Source organism: Gossypium hirsutum, chromosome A12 (genome assembly GCF_007990345.1).
Source record: "Gossypium hirsutum isolate 1008001.06 chromosome A12, Gossypium_hirsutum_v2.1, whole genome shotgun sequence".
Classification (NCBI taxonomy): domain Eukaryota; kingdom Viridiplantae; phylum Streptophyta; class Magnoliopsida; order Malvales; family Malvaceae; genus Gossypium; species Gossypium hirsutum.
The window spans coordinates 105,679,437-105,705,018 of record NC_053435.1 but is presented as its reverse complement, the minus strand read 5'-3'; the positions used below and the strand labels follow the sequence as shown (position 1 = coordinate 105,705,018).

The window sequence follows — 25,582 nt, the reverse complement described above, 5'->3', positions numbered from 1 at the left end:
ACATTATTATATTAAAATATTCAATCAAATTAAAATTTAATAAATTAAGAAATATCATATTTTTAATAGGATAACGTAATTAAAATTTTAGAGATAATATTATTGAGAGGGATAATTAAAATATATATTGTAAAATAAATATTAAAGTGTAAAAAAATTAATAATTTTAATTAAAATGTTAATATTTTAAATTTAAATCTTATCACTTATAAATATTTTTTAAAATTTTATATAAAAAAATAAAATTATATTCAAAATAACATTTATTACTTTATTAAAATTTTTAATAATTTTACAATTAAATTACTATAAAAATAACTCAATCAAAATATTAAATATTATAAATGACATCATATTGAAGAATTAATAAATTTGGCAAATTAGGATAAAAACAATTTTTAGTTGATTGGCATTTCGTTCTCAGCGTAATTTTCCAATTTGACAAATTAACACGCATTTTTTAATTCTTACATCAACTCACTTTCCACGAAATTTCCCATTTTCTCATTTCACCCTTCATCTAATCTGTTTATTTAATACTTCTCCACTTTTACCATTCTATTCTCTCATTGCCAACATTTTTCTCTTGCACTCACTTTTCTTCCCTTGTTTAAACCTAATATTAGATTCAAATATCATTAGCAAGATTGAAATCCATATATTTTGTTTACCCAGTTTGTAAAATCAATCTTTGAAACCCATATCCCATTTTTTATTGAAAGGGAGTTGAATTGGAGTCGGAGATGGAGAACAACCAGCAATCCTTTTGGCAATTCAGTGATCAACTTAGGGTCCAAAATTCCAACTTGGCGAACCTTTCGCTCAACGATTCGATATGGAGCAGTGGTTACGTTTCGAAGAGGCCTGACGAGAGGAGGAATTTTGATATCAGAGTAGGCGGCGAACTGAACTCCGTCAACAGCTTGAAGCCGAAGGTCACCGATTTCAACTCTTTCAGCAACGATGGGTGGAAAATCGGAGCCACCAGCAACGCCAACATCGGGTTCGGTCCGATTGGTACGATTGGATCTCAGAAGAACGTTGGGGTCAACGGTGGGTTCAACAAAGGGATCTATTCCAAACCAGGGAACAACAACAATAACTTCAATGTTAATTTGAAAGGGAACAAGAACAAAGGAGAAGATAATCATGGAACCAAGAGTGGGAAGAAGAACAGCAACAAGAAAAACAATAACAACAACGACAATAACAACGAAAACAAGGATGGGAAAAGTGCTGCTGATAAAAGGTTTAAGACACTGCCACCATCTGAATCATTGCCGAGAAATGAAACTGTCGGCGGCTATATTTTTGTCTGCAACAACGATACCATGGAGGAGAATCTCAGAAGACAGCTCTTTGGTATGTCTTTGGTAGAGTGAAATGAATTTTTTTATTGGAAAATAATGATTATATTCCTAATTTGTTGCTATGGATTGATTATTGTTTGTAGGTTTGCCTCCACGTTACCGTGATTCAGTCCGGGCAATAACTCCGGGCCTGCCTCTGTTCCTCTACAACTACTCCACCCACCAACTCCATGGTGTTTTTGAGGTACGGCAGACCACCATTTTCTTAAACTGTAAGTACTGTTTCTTGTTTCTTAAACTGTGTTTCTAACGATGTTTTAAATCTTCAATTCTGTTCAGGCTGCAAGCTTTGGTGGAACAAACATTGACCCAACTGCCTGGGAGGACAAGAAATGCCCTGGCGAATCTCGATTCCCTGCTCAGGTATATTTTCTTAACTCTGTAAAGTAATACAGTTTTTTTTTTCAGTATCTTTGAACCAAATACCAAGGTTTATTGTATTTTTGATTCACTGCAGGTTCGCGTTATTACAAGGAAAATCTGCGAGCCACTTGAAGAAGATTCATTTAGGCCAATTCTCCATCACTACGATGGTCCAAAATTCCGCCTTGAACTCAACATCCCAGAGGTAAATCTCCACCCTACAAAACTCTGGTGCTAAACCATGAAAATTTCATATTTTTACCAACTTTGGGTTCTGATCTTAATTTTTGCTGTTAAAATTTGCAGGCGCTTTCCCTGTTGGATATATTTGCTGATCAACAAGATTCTTGTATTTCTTAAGCAACAAGATGCTTGAGCAAAACTTAAACACTAGGCATATCGATACAAATACAGATACACACAGAGATAATGAAGAGAAGAGTTTGAAGAATAAGTAGAGAAAAATAGAAATTATATTTGTGAAAGTGCCTTTGTTAGATGTAAAACTTTTTTTTTCACAGGCTTTGCTGTGATTTTTTTTACTGTTTGGCTTATACATAAATAATACTTGAAACTCAGTGATAAACATCGACTTATTTTGTGATGTTCCTTAATATATGTTTGAGATTTTGTTGTATTAGAACTTGTTTTCAAGCTATGAATCTAAAACTACAATTTAATGGTCTGTTCTTTCTTGCCATAACAAATGAATAATGATGGCTTTGGAAAAAAAGAGAATGAATGGAGAGAACTTGTTTCTCTTAATTACATGATGCTTTAGATAAACATGATTGTGCTTTTCTAGACAAGTTCATGATAGAAGTGATTTAGCAAATGACACGTAAAAAAGAACAAGAAAAAAACCAGTTTGACCATATACAATTAACCAGCTAACTAAAGCTATTGGGACAGATTAAATTATTATGTGCAGATCTGATTCACATGATTTGCTTCAAACATGCCCCCACTTGCGAAATTTAATTATACACCAAAGTTTTAAGTTTTGAATAAAAGCTTGTATTATCACAGCCCAAGGAGATAACCATTTTTTTTTTGTTTTAGTGTAATGGGCGGTTAAGGGGTCAGGCATTGAAGGTAGAAATGGGAGTATCCAAGGCTCTAAACGTTGGCCTATCTTTTGTTCTTTTTACCTACTACAACTATTAAGATGACCCCTTCAATTAAGGTAAATGGTCATATTTTTAATGCCAAATTGTGGTTGGGGTAGATGTTGACTATCCTATGTTGTCTTCATTCTAGAATCTAGACTTTCTTCTTTTTTTGTGGTTCTCAATGTTTGATTATTTCATAAATATAGAGTTGGGTAAGAAAGTTAAGCTGTAAGGAGCCTTATTTGATTGTCTAACAAGCTACTTTACTGTTAAATTAGAATTGAAATCCACAAGTTTAAATTTTATAACATTTATGGATGATAACGTTTCTTTAATAAAAGAAGAGTTATCCATTTTTCATTAATCCATAATTTTTTTTAAAATAATATATTTTTAAATGAAGTCTCTATATTTATTTTAATCAATAACCACCAAGACAATTTACTCCCTTTAACATTTGTTTTTTGGCCCATGCAATAGGTGTGTCGATGCTCCCTATTAATATATACTCCATATTTTTAATGTTTTCAACTAATTTCATTAATTTAGACCAGATGAGTTTGATAAAACACTTGCTAATTTTTATTGTATTGAAAAAATAAATCAACATTTATTTTTTTTTAAAATGTTTTTGATAATTATATTATTTTTTATTTAATATAAAATTTTTAAATAAAGTAAAATCCAAAAAGGAGAGTGTGTGAATGATAGTTTCTATAAAAGTTTGGAGACTTCAAAACCAAGAGTTTTACGACATCCATTTACATGATATTTATTTTTCACTAAACTTTTCATTTTAGATTATGTTACATAATCTCATTTAAAGTTAACGATTTTGGTATCGAAATAGCTTTATTGATATAACATTGATAGTTTGAAGATGTAATTAAAATATTTGGAAGTTTATGGACCAATTTAGAATGAGCTTATGGTGATATTAGCTCTTGTTAAAATTATTTTGTTAAATTCAAAAAAACACTAATAAAATTAACCAAAAAAACACTTGGTCATGCATTTTGAAAATTGAAAAGTAAAGAAACTAAATTTCTGAAAATAAAAGTACAAAAACTAAAATCCAAAATTGTAGGGACTTAATGGAATATTTTAACCTTTATTTAATAATAACCGCAGTGTTTATGCTTTGAATTATATAAATTAGCAACAAAATTATATGACTTGATAGTCAATATCACAAGTAACAGCTTTTCCCATCTTACGTTCCCTAAGAAAAAATATAATAACATTATATTATATGAATGCCAAAAGAAAAATAGGGAAAAAAGAGATACACGTGGTCGTTTCACTATTAATCCATGGCCAATGGTTGCTCACCAGTTCTGGATTTCTGAAGCAACAAAAAATCTTGCAGTTGTTGCAGTTTCAACTTACCATGAATTCTAGACATTGGTTATCTTTTGAACTTCCTAGGACCTTGCTTTATCTTGCTGCAAATGTAAAACAAAATGGGCAACAAATCGGTACAAGTTTGGTAGGATTCAGTTCTTACTTTTAACTTAAACAAAATATAAGTATAGAATGGTTGAATCGGTTTATATTGACTAGAAATAACAAAAGGGTCGAATCAGTTCGAAACGATAATTATAAATATGTATCAGAAAATATGGACTGGCATCATGATCATGGAAGGAGGACGGAACATTTATGATAACCACAGGGTTGTTTTCACTAATAAAAACTGGCTATGATGGGTAGACAACATAATTGTCTTGATGATCTGGACAAGAAAGTGACAGACATTATGGGGAAGCTGGCTGTTCCGAGCAAGATTTCTATTTTCAGCTGGCGGATGTTCCACAACCTTCTTCCTACTCGGTTCAATCTACATACAAGGGGCATTAACCTCGATCCTATGTGTAAGCTATGTGGAGAGGAGGTCGAGGATGATAGGCATATTTTTTGGAGCTGCAGTTGTTTGACACCGGTTTTTGCCAAACCATGCTTCAACTTCTTAAGGCGACAACATTATGACAGCTGAAAGGGTATTATACGAAATTTGATCTCATATGGCACTGTAGACATGCTTCATTAATATTTAGTAATGTGTTGGAGAGTGTGGGGTATTCGGAATAGTTTTTATCAGACTGGCACAGCTCCTGATATTTCCTCAGTACCCAATTGGCGTACTGAGTACATTGATCGGTTGAAAAGTGCAAATCAACTACAATACACTGGTTTTGAGCAGCGCCTACTAGCAGCTAAATGGAAAAAACCACCCCATGGCTTTTTCAAATTAAATGTTGATGCAAGACGTGGAAGCTGCAGTAACAAAATGGGGTTTGGGGCAGTCTTAAGAGACGCAAATGGGTCTTTTATTGCAGCAAGATCGTGGAAGCAAGCTGGCCAGGCGGACAAACTTTTGATGGAGGCTAATGTGGTTTTGCTAGGCATCAAATGGCTCTTGGAAATGCAGGTCAGGGATATAGAGATTGAAAGTGATTCTTTAGTTGTGATTAGATACCTTACAGGCAATGATCATTTGGTATCAAGTAGACATCTAATTGATGATATTAAATCTCTTACTGCAAGCTTTAGGGTGATTTTCTTTAAACATGTTCTTAGGACCAGAAATCAACCAGCATATCGCCTTGCAAAGTTAGCTACAACTGGCAGTGGAAGTTGTTCGACTTGGTTGCAACATCCAGTTCCTTGTATTAGTCATTGGTTATGTATTGATAATAATGATTAATGAAAAGACCATTACAGGTGCACTCTTTTTCCACTCTTCGACTTTGAAGAGTGGTTTTTTAACGAGCCACCTTTCCTCTCTCTCTCTCTCTCTCTATATATATACACACATATATATGCATGCATGTATGTATGGTCTAACAAGTAAATTGTTCATCAGAAACAAGAATCTTAAAGACGCTCAAATCAACACTACTTTCTTCAGGTTTGGTTATGGTAATTGGTTGGACCATGCATGCATACAAGTGTTCATACAATCTAATTCTATAGCTAGAGGAAGCCAACTCACGGTTCAAATATACTGATTTAAGACTAGGAATGCTTCCTCATACAAAACCGAGAATGATCAAATGTATACAAAACCATCGTGCACAAATCAGGTAAGTGAAGTAATAAACTTACCTTGATTCAGCCTCATCACTGATCCCTATGGGACTAACTCTTCCCCCTCCTCCAGAGGCAACTTCATCCATGCTTTGACCACGCCGCGTATACCGACCGCCAGATGCAACGAATGCAGGGCAAGGACGGTAAGCCTTTATAGGCCACCATCCAAACCCTGGGACTGTTGCAATCCCTCCTTGAATCCTCCCCTCACCATTGCATCCCCTCTCCAATTCCTCTTTTCCACAGGCCTTGCAACCCCTGTGAATATGTCAGCCATCTTCTTATGTGAAAATACCATATGTATGTATACATAATGCGCTCAGTTTCTATACATACATAACGAAAAACAAACAATATGTAAACTTCGAAAACAATGCAATCAAATGCCTCAAAACAAGGGTTTGGGTTTTTCAATCATAATCTGAAACCCAGCTAGAAGGTCAAGATAATGACCCACAATATTGAACTTTAGATTGTACCCACAAATTAACGTGCTGGACTAGAGCCATTACCGAACAGTAAAATAGCTAGTCAGATGGTTCAAGAAACTTAAAAGCAAAGCGCCTTTCACCATCAAAATTGAAAGTTGAGCAGTTACCATCAAAATCCAGGTGTTTGGATTAAACTTTCATATTACCTTACTAACAATGATCTCCGAGTATTACGAATATGGATGGTACCTGAAAGGAGGATCTTCAACTGCAACCATGGTGGCAGATTCTGATTCGACAGCAACACCATCAGGTGAAGCGGTAGGTTTATCTTCAGCAGTGGGTGCAGTTGAAGAAGCAGCGGTAAGCTTATATGGGTACTTGATGAAAGCTATGGAGCGAAAAGAGGTGGTGTAAGGGCGTTGAAAGAGGGAGGTTTTATGAGATGGTGGTGGGGGTGCTGAGAGAAGCGCCATTGCCATTCACTCTTGTTGAATTGCAGTGTGTGTGTGTGTGTTCACAAGGAAATGGATAACAGTCAGCCACGAGCTACAGCATTGTAAGCAAAATATATGGTCCAAAATGGCAAAATGAAAAAAGTAAAAATAAGGTTCCACCGAGATTTGAACTCGGGTTACTGGATTCGGAGTCCAATGTCCTGACCACTGATAAATTATTTATTTATTTAAAAGCTATTATAATTGTTGAAAAATAATACAAATACATCCATCTCTCTATATAGCTTAAAATTTCTGAATCATTGCAAAAAAAAAAAAAATGATTATCCATCAATTTAATGATTATTCACAGCTGGGGATGATCAGTTATTCCTCTTTTAGCCGCTTTATCAAGCAAAATCATGCAATATCTGTGAATCCACCTTCAATTCACATGTTTACATCCATGTTAAGAATTGTTTAAAAATTATATAACCATACATACAGCCATAATTATGATATTGTTAGGAGGGAAACAAATAATAAAAAGGACTAAAACGTGAATTCGCATATTTACCAGAAAATACCCAAAACTGAGATGCAAAGCCAAAAATAAAAGTATCATTGAATGAATTCCCAGGGAAATTTCAAGCAACTTGCTTTTTGCTAGCTAACAAATTACCAGTACCATGTTTTGAAGCTAGTACTAATATTTATCACTTTGTATTAACACTCCATCTTATGTTATCCATGAACAATCTGATGTTCCATGTCTGCATCAGCAAGCAGCATCACCGAGCTGTGATGATGCACAAGGTACCACCGCCCATGATGGCACTCAAAGATGTTGGTCATGTTAAATGGTCCACTATCCATGTCAACAAAGGTTTTCATAGTGACCCAAGCCATGTCTGTCAGTACCCGGGCTCGAACATCTCTAACCTGGAAATCAACCCCTTGCTCCCAATTAAATGCAAGCTGCCAACTCTGTATTACAGCATTATACCTGCGTGCAGCAAAAGACGGTGATTCTCAGCGTTAAATAACTATATGAAGCAAACCAGCGACATGAAGACTGAGCCTAGTCAAGTCAAATACTAAGATGATATACAATCTACACGCTGATAAGCTAATATCAACCAACTTCCTGAAATATCTAGTCTTATGGTGTCATTATGAACCAAGCTTGTTGCAACAAAAGGGGTGACCCAAAAGAAAAAGAAAATTACTGTTCAAAATATCTTGAAATAAATGTTTTTCATTCAAGCTTTTTCCACAACATGATAGGTAATACATCATTCATTTGTACAATTCAACTACAAATTGTTAGGTAATACATTCATCATTTAGTTTTACAAATTACAATATCTTTCTCATTTCTCCAGAAATTCTATTTGTATGTGGTTGCCCACTAAACATGATAGCTCCCATTCCCAGCACTTCCCACCACCTATGGCATGGATAGTGGAACCAAGTCATCAACCAAGTATTCCAGCAATTTACATTGCAGTAGTATAAACAACCTATAATCATTGTACAAGTTAAAGCTCTTCTCTATCTTCAAATATTCTCAGAATCATCATAGCATTTTCTATAAACAACCTATCCAGGCAAACATCAAGAAACTGAGCCCTCATTTGACTCGAATCTAATCTACCATGCTACATTACATGTACAAATAGGTATAACCATCTCCATACAATTTAACCAATCTTAAGGTGGAAAAAATCTACGGGAAAACATTCAAGGAAAAATATTAAGAGAATAATGAGACGGCAAACTTTATTGGCTTTGTTAAGAGTTTGAACCCAGACACACCTGAAGGCTAAAATTTTAAATCCATTGCAGAAGCCTGACGAAAACTGTTGAAATTTTAACACTCCATCATCATAAGAACAAAAAGTAGTAACCTACATTTCCTGATATTTGACTGAAAGAACATACCCTGAAAAATGTTCTCCTGATGCGTGAACACACTTTACATAATCCGCATTCAGCCAAAAACAACTCATTGCAGTAAGAGACCTATTTCTGATGATGTTAAAGAATTCTGTATTCACATTCATTATGGCTCTTGTAGCTGCATAGTATGCCTTCCACCCATTAACCGGTGTTATGCTATCCTGCTCCAACGTAAAATCCTAACAAACAAAGGCAGAAATTTTATACCTAAAGTTGACCGGGAAAGATATCATGAATAGGCATACGGTTTAACTAAAGAAGATGAACATGAGGGGAAAAACTACAATCACCAGCTTACACGAAAAGAAAAGGAATAAAGGTTGAAATTATGATTGCTTGTTTTCTAAAGCCTATAAGGTTATAAACAAACACAAACCACTGAAAAACAAAAAAGAATATACCATATCCATATAAACTGCAAAAACAAGTCATGAATCTTCCTTTAGATGACTGAAAAAAGAAGAAAGAAGGCTTTTCCCCAAAAAAGTCAACAGACTGGAGAGCAGCCCACCATAATAATTCATCAAATTGAAAAAGGAAGAAAAAAAAACAGAGTGAAAATTGGAGAATAAAACAAAGCTCCTTGGAAGAAATTAGAAGCAAACACTAAAACAAGTACATAGCTTCATTCAAGATGAACAGAACTTGCCATAATTCTATTAGCTAGATTTTCTCCAAAAATTATGAACTAGAAAAAAATAATGGAAGACTGAATTGTGTTTTTTTTTTTTGAAGAAATGGAAGACAGATTTCCTACTTCAGTCTAAATACAGTGTTTTTTTAACAATATTGGTACTAATGTAAGTGTAATTCCCTAAATTGCAAATATGAAAATAAATTTAAGTGTAGAACACTAGAATTCACGAGAATCAAAATTCTAGCCAAGGAAAAGAAACCCAAAAGCAACAAAATTTGGGGAAACTGGATACCTTGTGATAAAGCGCTTTCCAAGCATTATCATCATTGGCTGCCTTTCTCATCAGTGAATTAGTCATAGAAAGACGACAAAGGCTCGGATAATCCAAGTAACTAAGCGCGTGCGTAGTAATCTCCGGCACCAACTGCTCCATCATTGACGCCCCACTCTGCCTCTCCGCCGCTACCTTGGAAACATCCGCCGTCACCATATCCTCCTCCGCCGGAGCAGCCTTATCGCCGTTAAGGAAAGCCTCGGAACCAGAAGTACCGTTGCAGGAACACGAGGGTGTGGCTTGTTTAGTCTCTTCTTTCCCGGCTGACGGGGCGGGAGGGGAGACGTTGGGTTTGTGTGGCCTCCTGAATAATAATGATCGGACGGCGAGGAGTAGGGGAAGGAGGGTAACGATTGTGGCTATGATCAACGACTGATGGGATTGGAGACCGATGGAGGGGTTATAGGAAATCTCCATTTACTAGACATTAAAGCTTCACCGTACATGAAATAAAACCCTAGAAATCTCCAGTGATACTAAATGGATAACTAATTAAAACTCTGAGAATTTATAGTTTTTTATTGTAACAGTTTAAAAGAAAAAAAATTACAAAAGGTATAAAATTTAAAACGAAATTCAATTTTGTTGCAGAAAGAGAGAAGGGAGGGTCGTAAGCGAGATGAAGCAGGAGAAACTCAAACCAGAAAAATAGATCAGTAGTGAGGGATAGTTCCGTAATTTTTCCGTTTTCGAATTCCTGCAACGACGTCGTTGCATCGCATGAGTTTTATTCTTTTTTTCTTTAAAGAAAAACTAGATACATGCACGTGGGTTAAACAAAAATTGAGTTGTATTTTTGTGGAGTATGTAAAATATATATAATTTGAAGGGATATAAGGTGTGGGGTGTAGAGGTGTGCATGGCCCGGGCAACTCGGCCTGGCCCAAAGGCCCGTCCTAAAAATGGAAGGGTTCGGGTAAAAATATAGGCCTGAAATATGGGTTTGGGCAAAAAAACGAGGCCCATTTAGAAAATGAGTCGGGCTCGGGTAAAATTTTTTTGGCCCAGGCTCAGCCCGACTTATATACTAAATATATATTCTTTTTTATTTTTAATCATATTTATATTTTAATTTTAATTTTAATAAAATTAATTTTTATTATATTTTTAATTTGTGTATTGTTTTAAAAATTGTTTTAATATATTTTTATTTGTTTTTTGTTTTAATATTTGTTTTAAATGTATTTGATTATTTAATATATTTTAAATTTTTTTATTTAATGAAATAAGTTAAAAAAATTAATATTGGTCGGGCCGGGCCGGGCTCGGGCTTAACAATTTTATTTTTGGCTAGGCTTGGACAAATTTTAGGCCCATATTTCTGGCCGGGCCGGTCTAGAAAATAGGCCTAAAATTTTCGGAAAGCCCGGTCCGAACCTGGCCCGTCCCGACCTATGCACACCTCTACTGTGGTGTAATTAGAAAAAATTAAATTGTATATTTTTATGATATTAAAAAATATAATTTTAATATTTTTGTTTTTATAAATTTTAAAAGATTAAATTAAATCTTTATCAAGTTTAGAGAAGTTAAAATGTAATTTTATCTTTATTAATTTAAGTCTTTATAAAATTTAAAGGATCCTAAATGAAAAAAAAAATTGAAGGATTTACCTTAATTACTTTGGTAACTCTAATTTTATTGAATTATTTCTTTGGATCATCAATGCTTCAAGTAATTGAGTTTTTCTATAGATTTTATAAATCAAATTAATTCATGTGAATTAAATAAGTCTCATTTAATAAATTGATCTCAAAGAAATATTCTGTACGTAATAATTACAGGCTTTGATTTATAACTTGCGACAAACTATTCACTTAAAAAAAATGATGGATGGAACTCGAAACAGGAAGAAGCCAATCCAACAAACGTGGGGGGATAGAAACCAGTAATAAAGGATTGATGCAGTGCTTCCATGTAAAGTTCAACATCCCATATGGCGACAAGATTGTGTTGCAGTAGCTTGGTAGCAACTACAAGCCAAAGCCTTGCAAGAAAAACACTCAATGAAAACATGGGTGAGAAAAGGGGTAAAACAAACCCAACAAAAGCCTCACCCAAGAGGCAAACAACCACTGATGAAGCCAACAGTGAGGAGAGGGCACAAGTGTCGGCAATGCACAGGCTTTATTATGTTGAGAAGAGACGCTAAGAAAAGCAAACAAACCAAAAGAGAAAAGGGAAGGGACTAAGGAGAGGAAAGAAGACGAGAGCGGTCAAGGGCCAAGGCAGGCAATGGCCTTGCCCTCCTACCCCCACATGGTGAATTTGTCCTTTTAGCCTTACAAATTCATCTAATGGTAAAAATTAGTGTTCAATTTGGCTCCCCTCAAAAGAAAAACTCTAGCATCATCCTTGAGAACGAAGGTGATGGAATGGGAAGAAAAGAGGTGGATGCGGTGACGGAAGAAACAAGGAAAAGGAAGAAATAGAACGCGAGACGGGAGAGAGATTGTAGTAACCAACCTTAAGACTAGAGGTGATCATGGGCCGGGCCCAAAAATTTACCCAAACTCTATTCAAATAAAAAAATTAAAACTCAGGCCCAGCCCATTCGTATTTATTTTTATATTATTTTATATAATTTTTAAATATATATAATACATCAAAAATATTTAAAAAATTAAAATAAATATTTTCTAACAAATTGAAAATAAATTTTAAAAAATATGTAAACTTAAATAACACTAAGATAGATGCAACTTAACAAGGAAATACCTCTAAAATAATTATAAAATTAACAAATACCTTTATAACAATAACAAAATTAATAATAAAATAAGTTTTATACAATATCTAAATAATAACAATAAAATAAGAGCAACTAATAGTAATATGGTAGCAAAATAGGGAGAAAACAACAAGAAAATAACATAAAAAAATAACAGAATTTTTTTGTCATTTAGTGAATTGGGCTGGGCCGAGCCCGGGCCAAAAATACCTTACCCGAGGCCCGGTCCATTTTTTAAACGGGCCTCATTTTTTTGTCCAAGCCCATTTTTCGAACCTATATTTTTGTCCAAACTCTCCCACATTTCAAGCAGGCTTTCGCGCCGGGCCGAGTAGCCCAACCCATAAACAAGTTTACTTAAGACTAATGAGCAGGTCTACTTAAGACTAACATCATCGTGATGAGCAAAAAGAAAAAGAAAAAAAAATAGAGCAATTTGTGGTTAGATTTTTGCAAATGTTTTTTCATTCGCGAGCATTATTTTTTGATAAATCAAACATTTTATTATTAATATAGATGAAATATATATATATATATAGTCCAAATGAGGAAAAGTCTCAATTTCAATTCTGGATGCACTTGCTTTCAACAACTAAGTTCAAGTATTAGAAGGATTAAAGAGATTATTTAATGAATCAACTTTTTTTTTATGAAGAATGAATTAAAGAAAAGAAAAAGATCATGGAAGAAAAAAAAGTAAATTTATTAATGGGTTCAAAATATTGTAAATTTGTAAATTTTTTTTACAATTTAGCAATCCATTTTATGTAGATTTTGCCACTTTAATATAATAATATTGTTTTTATATTTTATTTTCCGTTTTCTGTTTGTGTTGTGTTTTATCCAATATTTTGTATTGAGTTATTACAGTGATTTAATTTAAAGACATTATTTTGTGTTTATGTTTTGTCTTGAATCTCAATTCAGACATATATTTTGTATAATTTTTCATATTACTTCAATTTATAATAAATAATGTATTATTCATATTGTGTTTGCATTATTTTTTGTGTTTCAAGCATTAATATAAAACTTTGAAATCAGAAGTTAATATTTTTTAGCTATTCATCAGTTCAATCCTTTAGACGGCAAAAAGATCCAGTTGAAATATCCCGCCAATTAGAAACCAACATGTAAATAAAAATTAGAAAATTTATAAAAATGTATTTAACATTTATGAATATTATTAAAAGTTCTATAAAATTTATTTAAAAATATAAAAATAAAAAAAAAGTTATAAAAAATATAAAATCATAAATATTTATCTTCTCGACTATAAACATTGCATTTTTATTTCTCTCAAATTACAATACATGGAAATAAAAGCATAAAAAATATAAATATACGAATCGAAACCCAGTTGAATGACTTGATGATGAGCGCTTCTCCCTCGCCCCAAAGGCCAAAGCTCCACCACACGTGCAAGCTCTCAAAAGACTTGTCAACGTGAAATCATTTGATTTCAAAGTTGAATTCTTTATCATATTATATAGCTCCAAACACATATCATTATGCCATCTTTGTGCGAATCTAGCAATATTGATATTTGATAGTGGTCCATGAAACTACATTTCTCACAGGCATTTATTCGAACACCTTAGAAGCCTTCTCCAACACCCCAGTTTCACCATAAAAAGTAACCAAAGAACTTCCCACATAAACGTTTATGAAAAACCCAGTTTGTATTGCTAAGCATTGATACTGAATTGGGAGGTTTTCTATTGGTGAATCTGAAAATTCCAAATCGTTGAAAGAAGTAAATTGATACGAATATATTTCTAAATATTTTAACACTTTGTAACTTTTTAAATGTTTTTAATAATTTTATATTATCTTTTGTGTTTTTTATATTTTTATTGTTTGAAGGATGACATCATAATTTCATTGTCGTTTTACGCATCGTAATTTCTATCTGGCTGGATATCCCACTCAATTTTTTAACAACCATAGGACTAATCAGTAAATGGTCGAAAATGTTAGGTCCTAATCTGGGCCTAAAAAATTTAAGGATCGAAATGGAAAAAATTGTATATTAATTTATAAAAAGTTTCTATTGTTAAAAAAAACGTGTTATTTAATTCACGAAAGGTGTATGGGCATATTTCCATTCATGATGGGTTGGATATTGATTTCATATTTTACATGTTTCCTGTTAATAATGTAATTTTGATTCTATATCCCTTCACATTCATAAATATTGATATGCTGGAGGAAAAGATAAATATAACTATAAAAACTTGGGCATATGTCCATTCATGATAGGTTGGATATTGAAAATTTTAAAAATGCAAAAAAGAAAAAGTTTATAAATTTTATAAAATTTTGAATTGTTTAGAATTTTTACAATCTTTTTAATATTATCTACTTTATTTTTTTTCCATTTTTAATTGTTGAAAATTTTGTAAACTTATCTATATTTTAAAATTTTTAAAAACTTTCTAAAATTCTTTTTCAAATTTTCAAACTCTATTAATTTTTGTTTTAATATTTTATAAAAATATTATATAAATTTGTTGAGTGTTTATTTTATCGTGTCTTTCAGAATGACTTATTCAAACATATATATATAAAAGGTACAATTCACTGATATAACATGTTAGGGATAACTAAGTATTATATGTGTTAAAATGTTACCCTCCTAAAAATTAGGTTTTATGTTATTTGTATGACAAATCTTTTTATTATTTTTAAATTAAAATTCAACCGATTACAGGATTTACATGTATACATTTCTTCACGATTGTATTTGTATATATTTGCCATGTTAGTTTTTACTAAGAAGAATACCCAAGGTTGTTTTTGTTATGCCAACCTAAGATATGAGATCAAAGCCCAAGACTATCTTTTGGACCAAAGATGCATAGGTAATTTGCCCACACAAGGGTGTTTTCTCCTTTTCTCCATATCACAACAAAGTATTAAAGAGTGATTTGAAATAAAATTTTAATATTTTTCAAAGTTCGTTTTTTATCTTGTAAAAGCTCGAAAATATTTAAGCTCATTGCACCTTCTTCAAAAGATATCTTTAAACCTAATCTACAACCCAAAACGAATTCACTTTATTTTATGAATTTTAAATAATATAAAGACTTTTTTAATTCAATTATTTGAAAGCAAGTAGATTACTCGGTAACCTATGGTTTCTTACCACAAATAGTTAATTACAAATTCATTTATTTTTTTGTTAAGGAGTATTGGGTCTTAGACCCTCAATGAAAGGTATTGTCTCATTTGGGAGTTTTTTCTCTTATTTGAGGGAACGCATCGATTGATGGTTAATGTAAATACGACCTGTAAACTCACTGGAGATGTGTCAATATTGTTGGAATTTAATTGTACATAATGTGCCTGTGGAGATCGGACCATCAACCAAAGTTTTATATGCCTTACTTTAGCATACGTGGTGCCACTTGGCTAGGATGATTATAGGGATGACTGGTAGTGCTCGTGCCAAACTCTAGGGAGTTCAGGAGGGTCTGCCTCTTACAAAAGCCATGGGAGTAGCACATTTGATTGTTGAGCTAGATGTTTAGTTAGTGGTTTGATTCTTAAGGGACCTCGTGATAATGTTCATCCAATAGACACATTGATCAAAGATTGCTTAGATTTGATTAATAAAGAATAGGTTGTGAAAATTTGTCACATTTTGAAGGAAACATATGTGCTAACCATTTAGTCAACTTGGCACATGATGTATGTATGGGGATGACATGTCTTGATGAACCACTTCCGAGTCTCCAACCCCTACTCTGAGCGGATGCTTGTGCGAAGGGAATAGTTCGGATTTAGTTATACTGTTCTCTCTTTTGTACCAAAAGAAATTCATGAAATTGGATTGACAAGTATTTTGTCTTAGCCGATTAATGAATGGATAAAATTGACACCTAAAGCTGAAAGATTTTACGGAGCATGGCTCACTTGCCTTAACCTTAATTTGACGTTTAAGTTCTCATTTATCGGCATCCATGTGTCTTGTTTCCCCCTTCGCCATATTCTCTATAGTTGATTCTGGAAATTTTATCAGCAACCGTATTATTTTGGTTAAATTATGCTATTAGTCCTTAACTATGCGTGTATTATGGATTTAGTTATTATACTTTAATTTGGTCATTTTCAATCTCCACACTTTTAGAATTTTAAAATTTTAGTCTTACCAAATGGTAGAAATTAATTTTATTAAGTTATTCTATTTTTAAAATTTGATGCAACAAATATATTATTGCATGTGTAATGTCATGTCAGATTGTTATATCCCATATAAAAAACTAAAATTTTAAACTTTAAAAAATATAACTACTAATAATGATTTAGATGAAAAACATGAACTAAATTTATAATTTTACACATAATACAAGACTAATAATAGAATTTAACTAAACAAATTTATATGCTACAATTGGATAAAAATAAAATTCAAAAATATATAAAAAATAAAATTAATAAATTCAAAAACTACAAACCAAAAATATATAATCTAACAGCAGAATTAGAGATTTTATTGATATTTTCAAGATGAACTTATCAACAAGTCCCAGATGTTCGTGCTTTGAAAAATACTTAATAAATAAATAAATAAACAGAAGATGTGACTTAACAGTTTCTTATTCCATTGTTTAATAAATGAATAAAAAAACCCTCTTGTCTCTTAACTTAACCAAAGACTAAACCATAAACAAATGTCAAGACTTTAAAACTTCGTATCGTGAAAGCAACGGGTAGTAATATCAGGAAGATTGTATCAGATACGAGAAAAAAAAGGAAGCTTTCATTAGCCATTTAAATTGCAGACTCAAGCACAACGTTAAAAGGAAGAAGGATACAGAGCTGGGTAAACTAATTAAGGGAGCTCTGAAAGACTGAAATCACCACTTTTTTTTTTCTTTTTTCGAGTTTGAAGTCTGAACCCCCCCCCCCAAAAAAAAAAGAAACACTGTTACAAGGTCAACTCATGCACCACAACTTGTCTTTTCTCTTGTTATTTTCATCGTTAATAAGTTTTGTTTTGATGTTTTAGCATATTTGGATATGGCTTTTTCTTTTTTGGGATTCATTTTAAAGAGTGGAAAAGCTTGGTCCTTAATACCCGTTTGGATTGATGTAAACTTTGTTTGGATTTTAGCAGGCTTTTATTCGACGGACCTTTTGTTGGATTAATTGCATTCATGGGTTGTTTTTGCTTGAAGAAAGTTAGAAACAAATCTGGGTATAAAGATCCAACCATTCTTGCATCCGAAACACCTTGTGAGCTGGTCTTTCCTTTATATTTTGTTAATTCTATTATCTGGGTATTTAATTTAAGTGTCTAAGAGCAAGGAAAAAAGCATTATTTCTTATAATTCAACAGTTACTGTGAATGAAGTAAAAGCTCTTTATGATCTGTTCAAGAGGGTAAGCAGCTCCATAATTGACGATAGTCTTATTCACAAGGTATTGGCAGCTTTACTTTCTTGCACCATTTTCTTTGACTTTAACACATATTACTTAGATTTTTATTTTTTCTGTTTAAACAGGAGGAATTCCAGCATGCAGTTTTTAGAAACAGCAGCAAGCAAAATCTCTTTGCAGATAGAGTGAGTTTATTAATTTATTCATAAATTATTATTTTTTAGTTAAAGCAGCAATTAGTTTTTCTTATATTGCAGGTATTTGATTTATTCGATGTTAAACACAATGGGGTTATTGAATTTGGAGAGTTTGTTCGTTCTTTAAGCGTCTTTCATCCCAACGCTCCAATAGCAGACAAAATTGCATGTATGTATGTAATGTGTATCAGACATAAATACTGATAACATAAAAGTAATATACCATAGCATCATATTGAAGGTTATCATTTCTTACTTATGTTCTTCCAGTCCTATTCAGATTGTACGACCTTCGACAGACTGGTTACATTGAGGGAGAAGAGGTAAAAGAAAAAAACCACTAACTTTTATATATATATATAATTTATTTACTTTTTGGTTGTTTATCTGTTTTCCCTTTTTTTTTTCTTTTTTAATGACCAAACTGGTAGTTGAAAGAGATGCTATTGGCTCTGCTTGGTGAATCAGAACTCGTACTTTCCAATGACATGGTGGAAATGATTGTGGAAAAGGTGTTAAATATTGTAAACTTTTTTTTCTTTTATTTTTTTACATATCCTTTTTGCTTTCTTGAGAATGTATTGGTGCAGGCAATGGTGGAGGCGGATTCAAACGGGGATGGGAAGATTGATGAAGAAGAATGGAGGGAATTTGTGAAAAATAACCCATCTGTCTTAAAGAACATGACACTTCCATATTTGAAGTGAGTTCATGTTTTTCCTGCTAACATCTAAAATTAAGCTCTTTTCATTATATAGTATCCATGAAAATGTATTACTTTTCAGGGACTTAACCAGCCTTGCATTTCCCAGTTTTGTACTCAACAACGAAGCTGAAATCGTTGGGAATAAGTAACATTTGAAGATGGTAAAACTTGACCCAATTTTCTTTAAAGTCGGAAAAAGAAAATTTCCTACTGTAAATATTACTTCCTTTGAAGAGGCCTCTGCAACTTAATTTAAACCCTCTTTTTTCTTGTTTCCTACGGGATTCAATCAGTTGGTATCGAGTTAACATTATCTATATGTGATAAAGTATGTAAAATTTAGATTCTATCAATGCAATTGGTAGGAGTTAAAATTCCACTATATACAATTTTTTATTGATTTTTAAAAAAGACTTATAAATATTGAAGTACTCTCTAATAATATAACTTGTTTTTAATACAAGAACACAATTTTATAATTTCCCTAATAGAATATGTCCGATGGATTTATGACACCAACTCAATTGAAAACTTAAATAATAATATAAAGTAGTGTAACTCGTTTTCTATATTTATAATATAATATTACATTATTCTTTTATATGTAGTATATAGTTTATAGTACATAAAAACTAAATTTATAGTAATATATAATATTATAATATAAATATTTTAAAAAATAAAAAAATTAATATGAGCAAGTTTAAAATAGATTTGAGTTAATAATTACAAATAATTTACAGTTTGATGAGGGTTGTAATACCCCTAACCCGTATCCGTCACCAGAATAGGGTTATGAGGCATTACCAGACTTATACACTAGCATTTGTATAAAACCGAGACAAAAAATTTTAATTCCAAATCAAAACTTATCATATTTCACCATAAAGTCCTTAATATGGGCCTACGGGGCCCAAAACATGCTTTGAAAATGGTTCGGGACTAAACTGGCCACTTTGGAAATTTTACCTTGAAAATAGGGGCACACACCCGTATGGCCCGGGACATGGCCGTGTGGCTAGCCCGTGTGGAATTTTGACTTGCAATTTTTTAAGTATCAGAGGGGCACACGGCCTGGGCACACGCCCATGTGGCTAGGCCGTGTGGTACACTGATTTTTCACCATTTTTAAGCCATTTTCACCTGATTTTGACACACGACTGTGTCCTTTACCCATATACTATCCTGACTTCATTTTTTAAGGATGCAGGGGACACATTGTTATATCACACGCCCGTGGGCTTACCGTGTGTCACACACGCCCGTGTATCTATTCGTGTGGACGAAAATAGGCCGTTTTAGGCCACATTTCTCACCCTTTCGTCCATTTCCTGCATTTAAACACAATTATACTAATTCCAACCAACCAATTAATCATTTTATGCCCAAAACATGCATTTTGTATTAACACACTACTACTTAACCATTAAATTAGTTTCATACACATAAGCCATCCATTTTCTATACTTTAACCATTTATAACTTTATCCAACTAACTACTTATACATGCCATATAATTCAAAAGGTAATAATCCAAAAACTACCAAAAAAAGTCTGGATAGTGTGACTCTTGGTGATGATCCGATCCTCCGACTCTACGTTAATCTACAAGACATGTCAAACACATTCAAGTAAGCTTGTGAAAGCTTAGTAAGTTCATAGGCTTAGAACATAAACTTACCAATATGGAAAAGCATTTGTATAATTTACAATTTACTAATTTCTCCTGTCATTCACAAACCAAGTTAATTCCATTTAATATTATTCACACTTAAACTTCATTCCTATGGGTCCATTTATCGCTTACCATCTCTTTCAAATTAAGAAACTTTACGGAATTGAGTACTTCGTCTTCACTTTGCCATTGTAAAACTATGGACTTAAATATGATCACATTTCACTTTCCGAAGCCGTGGCCCAGCCATGGTCTTATATGGGTCATATATCATACCGATGCCATATCCCGGATATGGACTTACACGGAAACACTTATCACTTTTCTCTGATGCAATAACCCAGCTATGGTCTTATACGGATCACTTGTATCACTTTAATCTGAAGCCATAGCCCAGCTATGGTCTTATACGGATATCGCTTATCACTTGTTGCCATGGTCCTACCATGGTCTTTTTCCTTCAATTCATCGTTTGTCACTGGACAGAAGTACTCAATCCGATGTTTCATTCAATTTGATCATTTCTTCAATTTCATATTTTTACATTATTCATGGTTTTATCATAATCATATAGTATAACTCATTATAAAATTTATAAGAATAAAAATTATCACTAAAATTTAGCCACATGAACTTACCTGGGCTAATTTGCAAAAATCGTGGAAATTCAATGACTATTCTTGCAATTTCTCCTTTCCACGATTCAATTCGTTTTCTTGATATATAATTATAAAATCATTCATTCATTAGCATCTATTTCAATTATATTCTAATTCACTATTTATGCCCCTAATTTTTTTTAAATTACACTATTACCCCAAACTCTTTAGTTTTTACAATTTAGTCACTGGTCAATTTATTCATCAATTGAGCTAATTCCTCTCAAAGAACACTTTATCAAGACATTACAAGTTACTTCACAACAATTGAAATTTAAAATCTCCACATAAAATCCTAATTTCAAGCTCTTTTACAATTAGGTCCCCAAATATTCACTTTCTTTATAATTCTTTCGATAAAATCAACATATAAACAAATTAAAGCTTTAATTCCATGCTAAATCATCATAAAATTCCAACACTAATTCATGGAAACTTTCAAAATCAACCATGAAATTAAAAACTAATGAATTAAACAAGTAGACCTAGTTGTAAAAGTCTCAAAAACACAAAAATTACAAGAAATAATCAAGAATTGAGCTTACTTGTAGTAAAAATATGAAAAACCAGCTCTAAGGTTTCTTGAATGGCTGTTTTTAGCTGAAGAGGATGAAGAAAATTGAAGAAATCTCTAAATTTCCAATTACATCCCATTTTTAACTATTCATTTTTACTTATTTTCCAATTTTACCCCTTGTTCACATCTAATTTCAATATTTCCTGCACACACATACCCTCCAGCCCAATAATAAGTGTTTAATTTCCTATTTAGTCCTCCTTTAATTATTACTAAAGCTATTTAATCACATTTTATAATTTTGCACTTAATTTGATTTAGTCCTTTTTACCCAATTGACTACCGAAACCTTAAAATTTTTTGACGAAACTTTAATACTAGCTTAGTAATACTCCATAAATATTTATAAAAATATTTATGGCTCGGTTTAATATTTCGAGGTCTCAATACCTCGTTTTCACATCTAAATTATTTAGTATTTATTATAAAATACTATTCACTATTTCAATCATTTTTCATAACTTCACATCTAACTTATGTTCATTAAATTAATAATATTTTCTATTTACTTGTCGAATTTAATGATCTTAAATCATTGTTCCGACACCACAGGAATTTGAGCCGTTACAAGGGTGATTGAATTGTTAGACCTATTGGTTCTCAATCCAACAGGATCAACTAACTAATCAAGTCTAGTTTCGAAAACATTGCATTGAAGAATTGATTGATTTGAAGGTGGGAATGTGTCGATATTAAGCCTTAAAACAGGAATTGTAATAGGTTGGAAATAAACAATTTTTAAATTATCTAAATTCAAATTTGTAAATCTATCTAAAAAATATTAAATATATTTATTATTCACGAATTTCTCGAATATCTCTATCCAAATCCAAATTAAATATTATTATCATCGAATATTCGGATATAAAAAAAAACATCCGTCTAAAAAATTTTCCTGAGCATTTTTTATTTTAATTCAATACTTTCTGGTAAGGATTGTAGCTTCTTGGGGCTTCTGATCTGGATTATTAAAGGATTTGGGTCGGAAAGTACGTGTAATTTTACAATCATAAAATGGCCCCTGAATTTTACAATCATTCTCAAAATAACACCTAAAATTTTTTGGACCACTTCTATTCTTGAACTTGAAAAACGTCACTATATTTAATACCTCTATTAGTTAACCTTCAAATAATTTATATACCACTAAATTCAATCGATTATGCTAGGGATTTGAGACATGTGCATTCGAGTTTAGGGTTATATCCAAATAAATTTAAATTTAATTGTAAATTTACGATTGTACGATTAATTGAACAATTCAATTGGGTTTGTTTGGAATTCAATATGTGTATATGAGTTTAGGGTTTATATTTGAACAAATTTTGATTCAATTGTAAAGTTATAATTAATTATTTGGATAACTCAACAATCACATCTGCAATCCAGAACATGTGTATATGAGTTTAATATTGAAATTAATATTATGATTAATCAATTCGAAATCTGGTTCAATTTGAAATTAATATTTATAAGGTTAATTTAATAATTCAATTGGTTACGTTTATAATCTTGAAGATGTGTATACGAATTTAGGTTTAATATTCATACATTGATTGATTTAATTAAAAATTTGTGATTGTATGATTAATTATATAATACAATGATATACCAATTTTTAAATAAAACAAATTATCCTTTTTGGTTAACCTCAATTTTTCTTAGAATCCTTAAAAAAAATTGGAAATTGAGGATTTTGAGTTACAAAAATTTAAAATTAAATTAAATAATTTGCTCAATATAATATTTGGTACTTGAGTTTGATTTTTTTAAAAATTTGGTATCTAAACTTGATATTTTTTTCCTAATTTGGCACCTATATTTTTTTTAGGTTCTAATTGGTACTTAAATCTGTTAAATGTTATACAGTTACACAAAACACTAACAGTGTTAATTTTTTTTTGCTATGCTACAAAAATATTATCAGTATTAGAGAAAATTCATGTTAAAAAAAATAGATATTGAGCTATGATTAACAAATTAATATTAAATAAGAAAAAAATTTAAAACCCTAAGTTAAAAGATATTCATTATTTTCAACTAATAAATAAATAAATAAATTAGAAGGAATTGAACATATAAAATACAAAAAAGTATTATATCATCAATCACATATCGGTCATACATTGATTATTTTTGTTTTCTCATAAAAATAATATTATTAGTATATTGGAATGATTTGTAAAATGTTTAATAAATACCAAATTAAACAAAAAAATTAAATACTAAACTGAGATAAAGAGTTAAATTTAAATATCAAATTGAAAAAAAAAGCTTATGTAACAACTTAAAAAAAATCAAATTGAGGTCCCAAATATTCATTAAATAATCAGTGATCTGACTCATGTTCTCAAAATGTTCTGATTGGCTCATTAAGTAGTAAAAGTTCTATCAGGTGCATAGCTTGGGGCGGCTGTGGAGGCTTTCACCTAAATGAGAAATTTCTTTTTAAAAAGTAAAACTATTAATTTAGACATTTTTTTTATCTTTATTTAAATAGGAAAAGTACACTTTTATCCTTTTTAAAAACTAATGATTCACAATTTAAGTAGTTTTGCCTTTTGGCCTTTCCAATATTTTATAGTTGTATCTCAATTCCAGGGGTTGCCATCCATGTCATTAAAACTTTTATTGATTTGCTCGTTGCTTAAGTAATTTAAGGTGTTACTAAATTTTCATTTAATATAAAGGTATTTATTGTCTTAGATATGACTTGAATTTGAGTTGTTAGTCATGTATATTGTTTAAATTTTATTATATTATTATAATTCATCAAAAAGATTTAAGATGTTTTTTTTTAAATTATAGTAACAAGGTGTTTCAAGTTTTAGGTTATAAATAAATGTTAAATTAACATGTATTAATGGTTCAGATTTTTTTTCAAAGGTCTAACGTTGGTGTATTTGTCCACCGAAAAAGTGTGGACATACACCTAGAATGGTAAGAAGAATATAGGCTTTGGAATTATTTCAATTAGTCGGCAAGGTTTATGAAACAAATCAGTCGAATGTTTATCTCCCTTCTCCACCATAAGACCTGTTTCTTCCGACCAAAACTCTTAGCGGCGAATGAAGAACCTGATTCTTACTAAAGTTCTTACCCCCAGACATCAGGAATAATAATAATAAATAAAGATAAACGCATGGAACCATAGTATTCATGCAAATTCCAATTCAAAATCTTTCACTCTACTATCCATAGGTCTCTTTTCCTACGTTCATATAACCTTTAGAAAAGAAAAAACAAAACCATTTAAAATGGGCTGCGTTTGCATGAAGTATCGAGTTAAACATGAAGATCCTACCATTCTTGCTGCTGAAACCTGCTGTAAGTGAGTTTCCTTTTGTCGTGTTTCCTCCCAGGATTTTGGGTTTCACCGTATCTGTTGCATGTTGTTGCAGTTAATGAAACCGAAGTTAAAGCTTTGTACGAGCTTTTCAGACAACTAAGCAGTTCTCTAGTTGATGATGGATATATAAGCAAGGTAAGCAAGCAACCATCAATATATTTTAATGGAGACTAAATTTTCTAACATTTCAGTTCCAATTTATACAGGAAGAGTTTCTACTTGGTTTGTTCAGAAACAGAAAAGAACAAAATCTCTTTGCAAACAGGGTAAACTTTTTTTTGCCTCTTTCACTGCTGGTTCCTTCCATTACAATCATCATCGTAACTTCGAGACAACAACAATTGACAAAAATCCCTGGTTCGGTAATAGATGTTTCGGTTATTCGATGCCAACAATGATGGGTTTATAGGATTCGGAGAGTTCGTTCGATCTCTAAGCATCTTTCACCCAGATGCTCCTCGCTCCGACAAAGTTGGTTGTAAGAATTTCAACTCCTTTCATGTCTCTTGAACGTACATGTGTATGAGACAATAAATTAATGAAATATGGAGAACTGTCTTCATG

The 25,582-nt window shown here is 31.9% G+C and overlaps 5 protein-coding genes across 10 annotated transcripts; 3 read left to right on the top strand and 2 right to left on the bottom strand.

The window, feature by feature from the left end:
- Window positions 1-416: 416 nt before the first annotated feature.
- On the top strand, window positions 417-2,418 carry LOC107947137 (B2 protein). Its single transcript, XM_016881704.2, has 5 exons — window positions 417-1,362; window positions 1,454-1,554; window positions 1,650-1,733; window positions 1,828-1,938; window positions 2,040-2,418. The coding sequence occupies exons 1-5, from the start codon at window positions 744-746 to the stop codon at window positions 2,091-2,093; spliced, it is 969 nt and encodes a 322-aa protein (XP_016737193.2). The 5' UTR covers window positions 417-743; the 3' UTR covers window positions 2,094-2,418.
- Window positions 2,419-3,936: 1,518 nt separating this feature from the next.
- Window positions 3,937-7,127, bottom strand: LOC107947136 (uncharacterized). Its single transcript, XM_016881703.2, has 4 exons — window positions 6,619-7,127; window positions 5,954-6,196; window positions 4,235-4,290; window positions 3,937-4,067 (listed from the first exon to the last, which is right to left on the bottom strand). The coding sequence occupies exons 1-3, from the start codon at window positions 6,849-6,851 to the stop codon at window positions 4,254-4,256; spliced, it is 513 nt and encodes a 170-aa protein (XP_016737192.1). The 5' UTR covers window positions 6,852-7,127; the 3' UTR covers window positions 3,937-4,067; window positions 4,235-4,253.
- A 278-nt stretch (window positions 7,128-7,405) lies between these two features.
- Window positions 7,406-10,452, bottom strand: LOC107947135 (F-box protein SKIP8). Of its 4 annotated transcripts, none has more exons than XM_016881701.2 (4): window positions 9,698-10,389; window positions 8,751-8,947; window positions 8,625-8,668; window positions 7,710-7,812 (listed from the first exon to the last, which is right to left on the bottom strand). In XM_016881701.2, the coding sequence occupies exons 1-3, from the start codon at window positions 10,154-10,156 to the stop codon at window positions 8,632-8,634; spliced, it is 693 nt and encodes a 230-aa protein (XP_016737190.1). In that variant the 5' UTR covers window positions 10,157-10,389; the 3' UTR covers window positions 7,710-7,812; window positions 8,625-8,631. The 4 variants fall into 4 exon arrangements, with proteins under 4 accessions (XP_016737188.2, XP_016737190.1, XP_040939531.1 ...); XM_041083597.1 differs by lacking the exon at window positions 7,710-7,812 and adding an exon at window positions 8,049-8,256; XM_016881699.2 differs by lacking the exon at window positions 8,625-8,668 and having other exon boundaries at window positions 7,406-7,812; window positions 9,698-10,452.
- Window positions 10,453-17,182: 6,730 nt separating this feature from the next.
- LOC107947673 (calcineurin B-like protein 4) lies at window positions 17,183-19,137 on the top strand. Of its 3 annotated transcripts, XM_041083595.1 has the most exons (9): window positions 17,183-17,410; window positions 17,593-17,711; window positions 17,815-17,897; window positions 17,981-18,040; window positions 18,089-18,221; window positions 18,323-18,375; window positions 18,484-18,564; window positions 18,643-18,755; window positions 18,838-19,137. In XM_041083595.1, the coding sequence occupies exons 2-9, from the start codon at window positions 17,633-17,635 to the stop codon at window positions 18,905-18,907; spliced, it is 672 nt and encodes a 223-aa protein (XP_040939529.1). In that variant the 5' UTR covers window positions 17,183-17,410; window positions 17,593-17,632; the 3' UTR covers window positions 18,908-19,137. The 3 variants fall into 3 exon arrangements, with proteins under 3 accessions (XP_040939529.1, XP_016737741.2, XP_040939530.1); XM_016882252.2 differs by lacking the exon at window positions 17,183-17,410 and having other exon boundaries at window positions 17,504-17,711; window positions 18,113-18,221; XM_041083596.1 differs by lacking the exon at window positions 17,183-17,410 and having other exon boundaries at window positions 17,504-17,711; window positions 18,865-19,137.
- Window positions 19,138-24,926: 5,789 nt separating this feature from the next.
- LOC121211477 (calcineurin B-like protein 8) lies at window positions 24,927-25,528 on the top strand. Its single transcript, XM_041084243.1, has 4 exons — window positions 24,927-24,996; window positions 25,071-25,153; window positions 25,225-25,284; window positions 25,388-25,528. The coding sequence occupies exons 1-4, from the start codon at window positions 24,927-24,929 to the stop codon at window positions 25,526-25,528; spliced, it is 354 nt and encodes a 117-aa protein (XP_040940177.1).
- The last annotated feature ends 54 nt before the right edge of the window (window positions 25,529-25,582 follow it).